General features: G+C 37.9%; 1 protein-coding gene across 1 annotated transcript in view; it reads right to left on the minus strand.

The window, feature by feature from the left end:
* The window catches only part of Lmo3 (LIM domain only 3), a 51,627-nt gene extending 38,044 nt beyond the window's left edge, over positions 1-13,583 (minus strand). The window contains exon 1 of the mRNA XM_052172744.1: positions 13,375-13,583. Coding sequence (XP_052028704.1) covers positions 13,375-13,580 — 206 coding nt within the window. The 5' untranslated portion in view covers positions 13,581-13,583. The remainder of the gene's footprint in view (positions 1-13,374) is intronic.
* Positions 13,584-14,024: the final 441 nt, after the last annotated feature.

Here is a 14,024-nt window from a genome sequence, read left to right on the forward strand (position 1 = left end):
GCTCTCCTTTACAACTCAGGTTTCCAAGCATTTGTATTTGTCTGCCCCATATCACAAACTGTCATTACCAAGCAAACTTGAGCCAAGCATTAAGCTATTAATGTAGAGTTGTCTCAAAACAGGGAGTGGGGCGGGGGATGGGGCTTTTACAAAATTCCTGGAGATCCCTTCAAAATATTAGTGTTTCAATTTCTATCTTTCTCTTATTTCAATACCACTATCATAATTTTTTTAAAATGTATAAAATGGAGGATTTATAATTTATCAATTTATAAGATTTATTTATTTTGATTGTTTTAGTCATGTGTTCATGACTGCATATGTACAGCTGCACCTAAGTGCGGTGCCTATGGAGGTCAGAAGAGAAGAGGACAGTAGATTCCCCTGGATTAGAGTTACAGGCAGTTGTGAGAGATATAATATGATGCTGAGAACTGAACTTTACTCCAATGCAAGAATACTAAGCATTCTTGACCTTAATTCTTAAGTTAATTCTTAACTTAAGCAACTGCTCCAGCCTCCCAATATGAACATAAATTGAAGGTGCACACTGTTGTTTTCAAGAACACCATCGAAATGTTTCGAGAACATTGTAAGACATAAACACTCCATACAAACCTGCCGATACCCTGATATTGCTGTCATTCAAGACAATGAATGCAAAAGCAACATTATTATGGAAAGCTAAAACAACGTAGGGACATTACATAGAATACTTTACAAGGCTGTGGGCTTTCGCATGTGAAAATAGGGTCTGGCGAGGGCAAATAAGATATCCAAGAAAGCTGTCACTTCAGTTACAGAGGAAATCCAATTTTCACTAATTCCCCTAAAGAGTCAAATTGGCCTTAATAACAATCTCCACTGTTAGGATTTCTTTTTTAATGTGGCCTCAAGTGCACATGATATTTAGCTATTTCTTCATCCATCTTCTTTGTAAATGAAAAGCCGGCAAAAGATCTTATTACAGTCGCAGCTTTTCATAGTCGTGATTATTAATCACTCTTAAACCTCATCCTAATCTGTTTCTTTAATGTTCTTTTTATGTTTAATTTTTCCACTACCTTATCTTCATAACTCAGTGAAATTCTTCCTTCGTAGCCACAGAAGCTGCCAGTGAACTGTCAGTTAGCATGTTTAGCTTCTTCCCAAGGCCATCCCCCCAGTACCTCCATGAAAGAACATATCACCACTACTTGCTAATACACAGAGACCCACGGGCTTGAATAGCTCACAATAGGATGTTTTGGATCTTAAGATCTAAATTGTTCACCGTTCTGCTTCTCAACATACCTCGAAAACCTAGAGATTCGATCTAACCTTGCCTAGGGGGCAAGCTGCTTGGTGAATTGGCAAGAATTTGTGTGACTTATTTTTTAAAAAAAAAATAAATTGATAACCACAGGAGTGATTGACCACATGAACTGGTCATAACAAGTACATCTGACTATTTTTCCATTAATGCTGGTGGTGATGGTAACATCTAAGGCAGGAGAATGATAAGTGATACGTAGCACAATGGTTAGAACGATGACATATCAAGCCTGGTGTGGTGACTCACACCCAGTATGCTGGAATTCAGGAAGTGGAGAAGCTGAGGCAGGAGAAAAGCTGTACATTGGAAGCTATCTGCTATACAGTGAGCTGTAGGCTAGGCTGGGGTACAGAGTGGGGCCCTTTCTCAGAAAGGAAACCAACAAGAATGTGTGTGTGTGTGTGTGTGTGTGTGTGCATTAATAGAGCTCTTGTCTGGCAACACAAAGCCTTGGGTTTGATCTAGTGTTCTGTTAACTAGGAATGATGGCCCCAGCCTTCGACACAGCACTAGGGAGGTGTAGGCAAGAAGATCAGAAATTCAAGTTCTCCCTCAGTTACAAAGTAACTTTGAGAGTAGCCTGGGATATATGAGACCCTGGCTCAATAAAGAGCAAACAAGAAGAAATAATGATTTAAAAAATAAGATAAAATCCCCATACCACCCCTTAGCAATACAAAATGAAGACTGATTATCACCTGTAGATAAATTTCTAAAATAGATTTTTTTTTAAAAAAAATTGAATTAATTTAAAATCTCTCTAGAGTTAACTGTGGCAGGTCTCTGAAGATAGCCACTACTGATCAAAAGCATAAGGCATTAAACATATTTGGCCAAACAGACAACCAATCTTCTCAAAACCAGTCTTTGTTTAATAACGATGCCTGACAAGTTTATTTAAGCAATCAACAAACTGTGGGGTCAAGGTAAGGCAGCCATTGCTGAAAGCCAAACTAAAGTCTGTCTCCTTTAGAGGAAAGCAATGGCAAGTGATTTGAATGTCAATTCAACCAGAACAAGATGGCAATGATAAAAGGTAAGCCAGCTACTGGGCGTCTGGAAGCTGCACAGAAAATGTGCCCCGGACTCAGGATGACAATAATGATTACTTCTTACAAGCCTTTGACAGACACTAGCATTGTGAACAGTATATATTACCATTTTTGTGTGGATGTGAAATATAGGTGCCACTGTCTCAAGTCCTGTCCAGTATCTTCCTGTGAGATTCATGACGCATTAGCCCAGATTCTCAGCAAGTGTTTGTGGTGATAAAACCCAGAACCATCTTTTACTTAGGTACAACACTTTGAATTGTGTACAGTTTACCTTTTTTCTTTCAGTTTCAGAAAAATAATCATGGTATACCTATGTACTCAAAAACCAGGAATGAATACTAGAAAGAACACTCTGCGGTTAAGAGCCCTGGCTGTTCCTCCAGAGAACTGGGTTCTATTCCCAGCACCCACATCACAGCTTACAATCTTCTACAGCTTCAGTTTCTGGAAGATTCAACAACCTCTTTCTAGCTTCACCAGCCATCAGGGACACATATGCAAAATGCCTATACACAATTATAATTTTTTTAATATTTCAGTTTTTAAAAAATAATGCTTCTCTCTTCCTGGTGTGAGCCTACCTCAGGTGAGAGGTGAGAAACAAATTTCATTGTGGAAAAACACTGGTCCCAAGTTCCTTTCATAATATTAAGAATGTTATTTACTGTGTTGTTTCCAGCAATGGTACATCTTTCCTAAAAGCTGGTTCAAAGTTCTGTATGCCAATTAGAGCAGATTTATCAGGATAACTTTTTTCTCTAAGAACAATTTAGTCCCCTAAGTCTAGACTTACCTTTTAAATTTTATTCTCCCTCCCTCTCCCTCTCCCTCTCTCTCTCTCTCTCTCTCTCTCTCTCTCTCTCTCTCTCTCTGTGTGTGTGTGTGTGTGTGTATGTGTGTGTGTGTGTGTGTGTGTGTGTTCAAGTGTACCTAAGATCTTGTACATACAAGCTAATTGCATCACCACTAAGCAACATCTCAAGCCCAGACTTAGTTTTTAGAAACAGAGGAAAAAAAAAAAAAAACGTGTCAAACTCAATACAACCGACTTCAAAAGTTGAAAACTGACAACCATTGAAAAACTTCCATCTCTGTCATTTGTATTGCCTGAGTATTCAAAAAGATACCTTGCAATTTGCCAAGAGCTCATCTGCTGACCAGAAGTCATCTTTCTGAGCTAGTACTGTGGTTTGTGACCCCACCACAGTGCAGCGACATCTTGGATTTGGCATTGGAATACTTGAAGTTCAAATCGACTTCCAGCCATATCAATATAGATGTACAAGTGTTGATTTAAAAGAAACACAAGTACACAATAACCTATGAACTACTTGCAGATGGTCATATTGCCACATCCTTGGGGTTTTTGGATCATATTTCACAGCTACTACTGAACTATGAAGATTTGTTGGTATGTCCAAATAAAAAGATACCTAAAGAAACATGACCAGTGAGTGAGATTGACAAAATTTCCCACATGATTCAGTACAGGAACTCTGTAATCCCAAATGCTATTGAGAAGTGCTACTCAGGTAGTAAAGTTTCCCTAGGGGACACTCAGAATTGTATGGGTGAATCCTACTGTACCCATGACAGGGGCAACAGAGGCCCTCCTGCTCACTGCCTTTGACCTCTAGGCCTCTTGGTCTTGCTTTGCCCCCAACAGCATCTTTGGTACTCCTCAAAGATTCGAAAGTTTTATAAACCTCACTCTTTTTGGGTTCGGAATGCATTTCACATATGTGCTCCTTTTTAAATAGCTCTGCATTTCCGGCTCTAAGTGACTGAAGAAACTGTCTCCATGAGACCTTTTCTATGTGTAACCTAACAGCCCAGTTCGCCAATTATCTGTCTCTTCTCTTCCTCTTCATCTTCCCCTCCATCTCTCTCCACACATGCATGTGTGCACATGTGCACACTACACACACACACACATACACACACACATACATACACACACATACATACACACACACATACACACACATACATACATACACACACACACACATACATATACACACACATACATACATATACACACACATGTGTACAAACACACACACACACACTATGCTTGCTGTTCGGCCTCATTCCTTCCATAGTTACTAATGCCTATATAACCTATTAAAGTTTTGATGATTATTTACCCAGTCTAATTAGAATAAAACTTCCTACAAGGGCAAGAGTAATTTTTGTGTTTTATTTAGCATTGAACCTCAGGGCCTTTGTTACCCTGGAGTAATGATATTTATTGCATGAAAAAATGAGGACAAGAATGCTAAATGTTTTGCAAGATGTCAGTGGTGCCTGCCTTGATAGCCTGCTGATGTCTGTCAGTGGAACCCACCATGGACAGCCTGCCAATGTCTCTGCAGAGCAATGTACTTGGTTCAAACACAGGTCCATCCTTATTGTCCTCTAAATGCAAAATCACAGCTATGAAGCTCAGCTTCTCTAGAGATTTCTAACTTATAAAAATATTTTTAAGAAGTCTATATTTGTTCTTAAAACCGTCCTCTACAGCCTGTCTTTTCTACATTTATTTTTCATGCTAGGGACTAAACTCAGGGCCCTGGGTATACTAAGTAAATACTTGACTACCCAGCTGTACCCCCCCCTCTCTCATTAGTCTAATTTCAACTAGACATACACATCCCAGGTTTTCTACATTGGTTTTGAAAGTCATAAATGGAGTAAAAAATTTATATATTTTACTTAGCTATTTAGCAAGAATATTACCAATCTTTAGCAGTTGTAGAGAAATTTAAGTGCTAAATTCTTCACAACTTCTCAGACTGAATATCTTATGGCTCACATAGTAAATAGTAAAATATCAATAATGACATTTTAGTGTGGTGTGTCATATAAACTTAAGTAGGAATATCACATTTTTCCATATATTATTTATAGTAATAAAATATTGATACTCAAATTATTTGTTTGTATTTTTCTCAAAGTATGAATAAATGCATGTGTAACCCTAAGTTTTAGTAGACTCAGTATATAATTGAACCTTTTGCTTTTACAATCTGAGTACACCTGCTGGTGGAGAGCTAGCCAGGCTCTGGCTCAGTCTTACAAGGTACAGTTACCCTTTCTACTTCCCTTCTGTTCCCACCCACCCAAGTGAAGGGAGAGAAATGGCCCATTCCTCTAACTCAGCCTTTATATGACATAATTAGTAAAAATACACTTTTATTGAGCAATTTACAGATGCAAAGTAAGTACTGTGCTTGGGATCATAAAGAATTATAAAATTCAGCATTTTATCAATGGCTGTTACTTGTAGCTGAGTCTGAGTTCCTGCTGTTGACCATCCTGCCCCCAAAACACCAAGTGCTGGAATTATAGCAGGTGCAACTTGCCACAGTAAAAACTTTTTAAAATAAAACAAATTAAAAACGGATTTGGAAAACAGATGACGGTGTATCCATACTGGGACTGTATTCATCGCGAACTGGTATTCAAAAGCATGGCATCGTTCTGGAAGTTACAGAAGCTGTGAATTGCCCAGCATGCCTGGAATTAGCTTCTACCTTCCTGATGCCCTTTCAGACCCTGTATCACTAGTGGGAGGTTGGGTTTGGGTTTTCTCTGTGGTATTTAGATTCACATTAAATGTTAACATTAACATGCTTTATGAAGTTCTGTGCTCCTTCCCTGTTCTCCTCATATTTGATATTTATGTTTGCTAAAACTGATCTTCTCTTTTATTAATAGGATAGGCTTAATGTGGACACCGCTGTATTGCACCAGTAATAACAATTTCACTTAAATATGGCTTTAGTGCGCTCCTCTGCAAATAATCCTTCAATTCCTAAGAGTCTTTTATTTTCCCAGTAGCCCAGTTGGAGAGTTTTTAATATTAAATTGAATCATAACAACACACGCTGATTAGAGTCTAACTTAATACACAAAGCTTAATGTTAATTTTACAACTTCGAATCAAGGATCCTACTAGTCTAGGATGGTTATTTATCTCAAGTGTGATTTTATTTGAAACTTGTAAAGCCTACAGTTAGATATATTTCACATCATAAAAAGCTAACAACAGCATAAAGGAATTAAGAAAGATTAAGAACTATGGAAACACAGCCAAGAAGTTAAAAGTTTTGATGAACATAGGTCAGAAAACAAAAAGGCCCAATGTGTGTACATGTCACTGATATGGTGTGTGAAAGGGATGTGCGTGGATCGTGCTTCATTTAAAGCAAAATTCTCCGCTGGCATCAATAATAAGATATAAAAATTAAGTAAAATAAGTTGTTTAAACTAACAAAAAATTCACATACATGTTGCATGTTTCACCGTGTAAACTTTCCTCGAAATGAATTTTTCATAAATACCTTGACAGAGGGAATGCACGCTTAGTTTTCAGATAAATTATGCTTCTGTCGTAGAACCCTAACTAAAGGAGACAGGTTCAACCTCCAGACAAGTGAAAACGGAACTGGAAGACAAACACCGAAGGCATCAAGTGGGAAGAAACCCAGTATTATGAAATTTGTCTTTCACCCGAGACTAGCAAAGACGCAACATGTAACAAGACATCAGTGCTGCGGCTTACAGCAGGAGGAAATTAGCTGGCATCAAGCGCTGGCACTTCACTGGTTTCAACGCTCAACACACCATGAAGCTGAAGAGTCAAGAAGAGAGGTGAGTGGCATCTAACAGGAACACACACAACACATGGGCCTAAAAACCATCTGAGCAAGAGAGTAGGATGTTGCTGTTTTAGTTCTACTTCCACTCTTAAGATCTCATCACATGTTCATGCCTACACACACACACACACACACACACACACACACACACACACACACACACTTTCACATTACTTGATAAACAGGAGACTTGTCAGCTCACTGTGTGGGGTTGTGGGGCTGAAATGAAACTTCTGTCTATGGTGGAATGATGGAACTGGGAAAAAATTTTTTTAAACAAAGTACCAAAAGAGGAGGGGGTTACAGAGTAATGACGGAAAATACCATGATCATTTAGGTGGCTAAAGTTCTTATTTTTAGGATCTGTGATTTTTATGTGAGGCAGAAAACTGAGCCACATAATACATTTTTATAATGTAAATATTCATCCAGACCATTTACAAAATTACTACTTTCAGCATATTTTCAAAAGGAAATTCCTTAATAAATTATGTTTATGCAGTCCAAACACAGCATTAAGATGTATTATTAGTCACTTAATGGAAGCTAATGGTGAGCTTATAAATGAAGTGCTGGCTTACTTTGGTATTTTCTGAGAGCAACCAAAAATAGAATTCTTTCCCAGAATTCTACGTATTTATAAAGTGCAAAATAAGCGATTCTAGCAATTCTCAAATGTAGTTCTTCTAGATGCCTTTAATCCTAAATATGCTTGTAGAAACAAATTGCTTTTTTACTCTTTGCTAAGTCAGGTATGTCTAATGTATCTAACTTCCATATTAAAAACAACCTTCTTTGAAGTGTGATGCATTATAAAATTATGAAAGAATAAAAAACAAATAGATGAATAATGTGGAGCATCTTCAATATGTCCAGAGAATTGTTATTTTCCATGAAAACAGCTGAGGTATATAAAACAAGTCAAGAAAAAAATCCAGAAAACAAAAGTGTTAATGATATGAATTATGTAAATATTCATTCATTACAGATGGGTAACTGCGGAATTAAAAATAGGAAGAGATTATAGATAAATTTAGAAAGGAAAAAATTTATACAGATGGATTAAATATTTTTAATAGACATAGTTTCTGTGTACTCATCCCTCAGGAAGTCGGCTATGTACCACCAATTGTTTTCTCAGGCAAGGAACATCTCTCTAAAATGTTGTATCAAATGACATGATCATCCCTTCATTAAATTGCTCTAAGCATATTATACAGTCTAAACCAAAAGTCCATAATACCTTCCTATGATAAAAGCAAAATGAAAAATATCACAACTCTTTATAAATCTGCAAATAATGTAAAATAATTTGTGGGAGGCATGCCAGTATTTTTTGACAGTCCATGGATGGAAGTCTGTTTCTGCATCAAAATATTTCATTATACGAAGATCAAATAAGGCACTCCTAGTTTATAGACATAAAAACTGAAGTAAAATGCCTAAAGCCTCAGATGAGGCTCGTAGGAAAAGTTTATGTGTGAGGTATCTCAATCTAGGTAGAAGCTTATTTTATTTTTAAATTCAGATGATAAAAAATTATTTAAAAAAATAATAATGTGCTGCTTCGCGGGTAATGCTCCCATCTGCTTCTTGTTCAGAAGATGAAAGTTGAGGGGAAGGAGAATGAACTTTATTCCACATTAAGACAGGCACTAAGGTTCGTTTTGCCCAAGTGAGACAGTATTAATAACACAGGCCTATTTACATTTAGGACTATAATCACACATCAATATAAATTTAATCTTACATAAAAACTTAGACGTGCCAGGTTTGATCAGTGTGAGATGAAGTTATAGCTAGATTGATGCTTTGTGCAACACTTTATTTTAATTTTCTCTTTTAAGAGTTAACATCATTATATTAAAGTATATAAAATTTGCAGTCAGCAGAGCAAGCTTCAATCATTTTGGTTAATTGGCAACTTTGTTGGGACGTAAAGCGTCTCTCTTTCCCAGTCGGTTCATTTTAAACAAATCATGCCTGTATATAAAAATAGCAAATTGCATTAAATTTTATATAAGACATTTTACGGCTTCTCATATGGAAACAGCTATAAGCAGCTTTTTAATGGCATACACCAGAGCAAACAGCTTTGAATCAGCTCTCTGGCAAAGCACCATTCAAAGAGATACGAGATACGAGATATGGGTGGTGTTGTCTTAATGCTTAGAATATACCATCCAAATCTGAATCTGCAGGCTTTTATACACACACACACACACACACACACACACACACACACGCACGCACACGCACACTCGCGCGCGCACACACACACACACACAGAGAGAGAGAGAGAGAGAGAGAGAGAGAGAGAGAGAGAGAGAGAGAGCAAAAGCTGTCCAAAGGATGGAGTAGTAAGATCTGATTTTTTTTCCCCCCTCTAGGTCAAAAAGTAAGGAATTGGGACATTTCAGCATTTCTAAGTATTTAATGTTTACACAAAGTCTTTACACTAAATCTCTGATTATACACCACCTTTTCACATCCAACAAGACGAAGGAAGACGTGACAGTACTGACCCGAGTCTCTTAGACATCACTGCTAAACGTTGCTATTTTTATTCAACAAATGACTATTCTTAGGTGTTAGCAATTTTAGACTCCAATTTAAAGTCTAAAGATGCTCTTTGTCTATTGTGTCATGGAGTTGCCTTTAAAAATCTTTTAAAGAGTAGATCAATGTGCTGGCCCTGTTTTTAGCAATCACATGTCTTTGTTTTGCACGCAGCTACCTGAAGGCAGGCAGGTGGACCACACACCCTTGTTTTGAAAAGAGAGAGCGCTTTCAGAAGTCAGGCCTGCTTTTCCTTTGTGGAACAGTTCCAGAGGAGGAGGAGTGGTCCTGCAAGGAAGGGAATGCTGTCTCCTCGGATATCTACATCTCCTGTTCACAGCAGAATAGCAGAGCAAAAGACAAGCCAACATGACAGGCCAGTGTCAGGAAGTGAGCAGTCCCTCCCACTCCAGGGACCAAGGCTGCAGCAACTTGAAACTGTTTTGTTTTTCCTTAAATGGCGCTGACTGTATCACAAAGGTTAAAAAAAAAATCGCCTTGGAGAAAGACATATATCACAATAATGAATACCGTCAGAAAGTATCCTGCTATTGAAATTCATGTATTTTCATATAACTTAATACCTCCAGTCCACGATTCAAAGGACTTGATGGTTTCAATTGGCAACACTACCCTAGCCACACAGAATAGGAGCCAAGCCTTCTAAAACTCATAGTTTAGAATAACTGCTTTTGTATTTGCTTGCTTTTAGTCTGTAGGGGGAAATGTTAATTAGGCTGTTAGGTACAATCGATAAAATATTTCCCTCTTTTCCAGCTATGAACAATTATATACTGTAGGATAATATCACAAGCAACAGTTTACAAATGCAATCAAGGTTTCCTTTAGCATTTTCTTTCTTAGTTACCTAGTGACTCAGAGGGACAAACTAAATCTGCAACTTACTTGTGGCTTGTTTGGAACTGCCACAAACATCATATAATACTCAAAGTCCTCACCACCAAAAAAAAACCTATTTTGAAATCGGATTTAAGTGGTTAAATATTGCCTGTGAAAAATTAAAAAAAAATAACACTTGCTGAACAATGAGGGAAATGATTTTAGAGGCTAAGCAATTAGACACAGAAAAGTATTTGTTCATTAATCACATTATTTTCTTACAGCAAAATAAACTATCTTTAATAGCTCCAGAGTCTTAATTCTGAAACTTTAATTATGCGCTGACTGTTTTATGCATATTTCCAAAAGCAAATTTGAAAGCAATGGCTAGAGTCTAAAATTCCATTACTTAATGACAGTCTTCCCTTATTCTTAATTTTGGCTGTTATTTCAAATTCTATCTTCCACAGAGCAGGCATGTAATAAGCATTTGTAAATGTCTGTATCCAATCAAAGGCTTTGATCTATGAATACATTTGATAATAGATGCTGACTTAAAATACAGGTTCAGACCATTTTAATTTCTTAGAGACCCATCTCTATAATGTCATCGAGACCTAAGCTTTTTCACATAAGACATACCACATCTTTGGCAAATTCTATAACTCACAACACAGTATTTTATGTAGAGTCCACTTCTTTATTCCCCTTTGACACATTTTGAGGTATTAGTGAAATTGCCCAAGTCACATTACACACAGCAAACCTTCAGCTTAAATAAGGAATACGCTTGCTGTTAACAACTTAGTCTGAAATGTTAACAACCCTTGGGCTGTTAACATAACAACTGGCCATTAATGTAGTAATGACCAATTTCAGAGAAAATTGTTCTTTGGGAAATGAACATAAAGGTGATCAGACCATATTTGAAAGAGTAAAATATATTTACAAATAAGTTAATTGAACTTATAGGCCAGCAGAAATTAAAAGTTCTATCTTGAAAAGTAATGCGCATTTAAGGAAAGATGAAGACTTCAGAAATAGAAACTATTTGCATAAGCTCCCTTAGGTGAAACATTTACTCGGGATTGTCAGACATTAGGTGAGCATCCTATCCTATTTGCTAGCACAAAGAAGAATAAAATAAAACAAACCCAAAGTTACTTTCTCTGCTGTCCACATGTTGAAAATGCAAAACTATTTTACCCACAAACCAGGTAAACTTGAACATTTCTGATTCAGAAGTATCTGAAGCATCCAAGCTGCATTCTGTACATTTTCCTTAACGTTTAATTATTTATTTTACTTATTAAAATACCTACTCTAGCCCAAACTGCATAAACTCCTTGTTTGCAATAGCAAATCTAAATCCACTTGAAATACTAAAAATGTGCATAATATAAGTCAAAAGGAGTCAAAAAGCTGTGGGTATTGCTTTGCACAGACAAAGCGAACCTGGGAAGTAAGGCGTCAGATCACGAAAAGCAAACACAAAATGCTTTATCTGGAAATGAGGCACTCATTCACCACGAGCACAGGAGACATTTTTATTTCAAAGAGGAAAAGTTCAAAGACTGTAGAGTTCTGAAAGAATTCATGTTGTAAGTTAACTCTGATTAGTTTGCCACCATAATGAGGGAAGTCCTGGCTCCTGAGAGTGACTTTTCATTGTTGGCACCGTGCATACTTTTGAGCTCTGGGAAGTGGTAACAAGTGCTTATAATTAGCCAGGAGGCTGTAGGCACAAGCCAGAGCAACAGTTCCAGGAAGAGCAGAGTGTGCTAAACCACACTGGATTCGCCCTTATGCAACCACCATTAATCAAAAGAGATATATGTATTAGGATAAAAATCTGACTTTAAGTAGCTGAATTATAGTCTAAGAAAAAGAGGGATCAAATTCCCTAAGAACCACTCCCCCTGAATGGCCAAGATGGTTGCTTAGGGAGTTACTATCAATTGATAAATTTTGTGTCATAAGGAAAACGATTCAAAATAAATAGCTTAATGTCAGGCTAGGAAAAAAATGATTAATTGTATCAAATATGAAAGCCCAAATGGTGCCATATATCATTTCTCTAATTTGATAGAGCCCACTTTATTAAGATAAGTAATTTGCAGCTAAGTCAAGTCACAAAGTTCCCTGAAAAGAAAATACTTTCTCTTCAGGAGCATTTCTGTGTTGACAAAAATGCAGGGAGGCTTTGGCCTAGTACCAGGCAAGCATAGCCATGGATACCCATGCTGGCTTGAAACTGTTCTGGTGTTTGTATTTTGGAGGGTGGCAATGGTGCCCAGTAACTTTTCATTCCCCATAAAATCCCAAGCGAGTCTGAGGCTGCTCAGTGTTGAAACAGTGACTCAAATATCACTAGGTGGGGACAAAGTCACTCCGTGTGAGGGGTCTGGAACATTGCAGTAAATATACTAATAAACACTGATTAAGAATTTAGAACCGACTTTCTTCAATGTACTCGAGACAGGAGAGTTAGTTGAACCAGACCTTTCAGTCCAACTAAACTTCAACTTATTTAAAAGCACAGAGCTAAAATGTTTAGGTAAGCAACAGACTCATTTCTCTGTCGGAGTCAACCAGTTTTGCCTCTTGCGCTCTGAAGAGAGAAACAACCTGAATGCTGTTTTCGTTGAAACATCCCTGGCGTTAGCGGCCATTTTCAATGTAATGAATGACTGGTTCTTCAGTCAGAGTACTCAGAGAAGCCAAATTAAAACACTTCAGATGTGTTTGTTGGCTGTCCCTTAAGCAAAAGTTTGCTTGATAAAGGCCAGCATTGTGAAGGTTGGCAGTGTAACATCTTTCAAGAATACCAGTCGGTAGTTAAGGGAATCAAACAAGCAAGCTCAAAACACACTTACAAATGTACCCTAAAAGGCATCCAGCCGACACTGGGACACTGGCATGTAAAGATAAATCCTACCTCAGGTAGTCTCGGCGACAAAGGATAAGGTTAGCTTTCGTGTACAGGGTGGAGCCCACCTCTCCCAAACGACAGTCGCAGCAGGCACACTTCAGGCAATCCTCATGCCAGTATTTGTCCAGTGCCTTTAGGAGATAACGGTCTTTGATTTTTCGGTTGCAGCCAGCACAACCTTTCGGCTTGGTGTCTGGCTGAACTGAGAGCATTTGTATGCCTGAGGAAAGGAAAAGAGAAAAGAGAGCTGAGATCCCAAGACGGAAATACAGACAAGTGAAATAGTAAAACGCTACCTCTGCACCCCTCTTCCCTTCCTTCCTTCCTTCCTTCCTTCCTTCCTTCCTTCCTTCTGCCTCCCTTCTTCCTTTTTGAGGGATGTACTATAATCAGGCTATGCTTTGGATTTTATAAAAGTCATATGAAAACCATGATGAGCAGCAGTGGTAAACTGATGTTGTACATTGGACCCTCACACTGGACACGGGAGGTTAGAGAGGCTTCAGACATCTCCATGGAGTCCCGTTCTCCACACAGAATGTTTCCCCTGGGAAGAGCATCTGAACAAGTGGATGGCACCCTGAGAAGCAAGAGACTGAAACTGACTCATGGTTGGCTGGTAGAGGATCAGAACTGACCTTTGCCTGACTGGGTAA

The sequence above is a fragment of the Apodemus sylvaticus genome, chromosome 2 (assembly GCF_947179515.1).
Source record: "Apodemus sylvaticus chromosome 2, mApoSyl1.1, whole genome shotgun sequence".
Taxonomy (NCBI): domain Eukaryota; kingdom Metazoa; phylum Chordata; class Mammalia; order Rodentia; family Muridae; genus Apodemus; species Apodemus sylvaticus.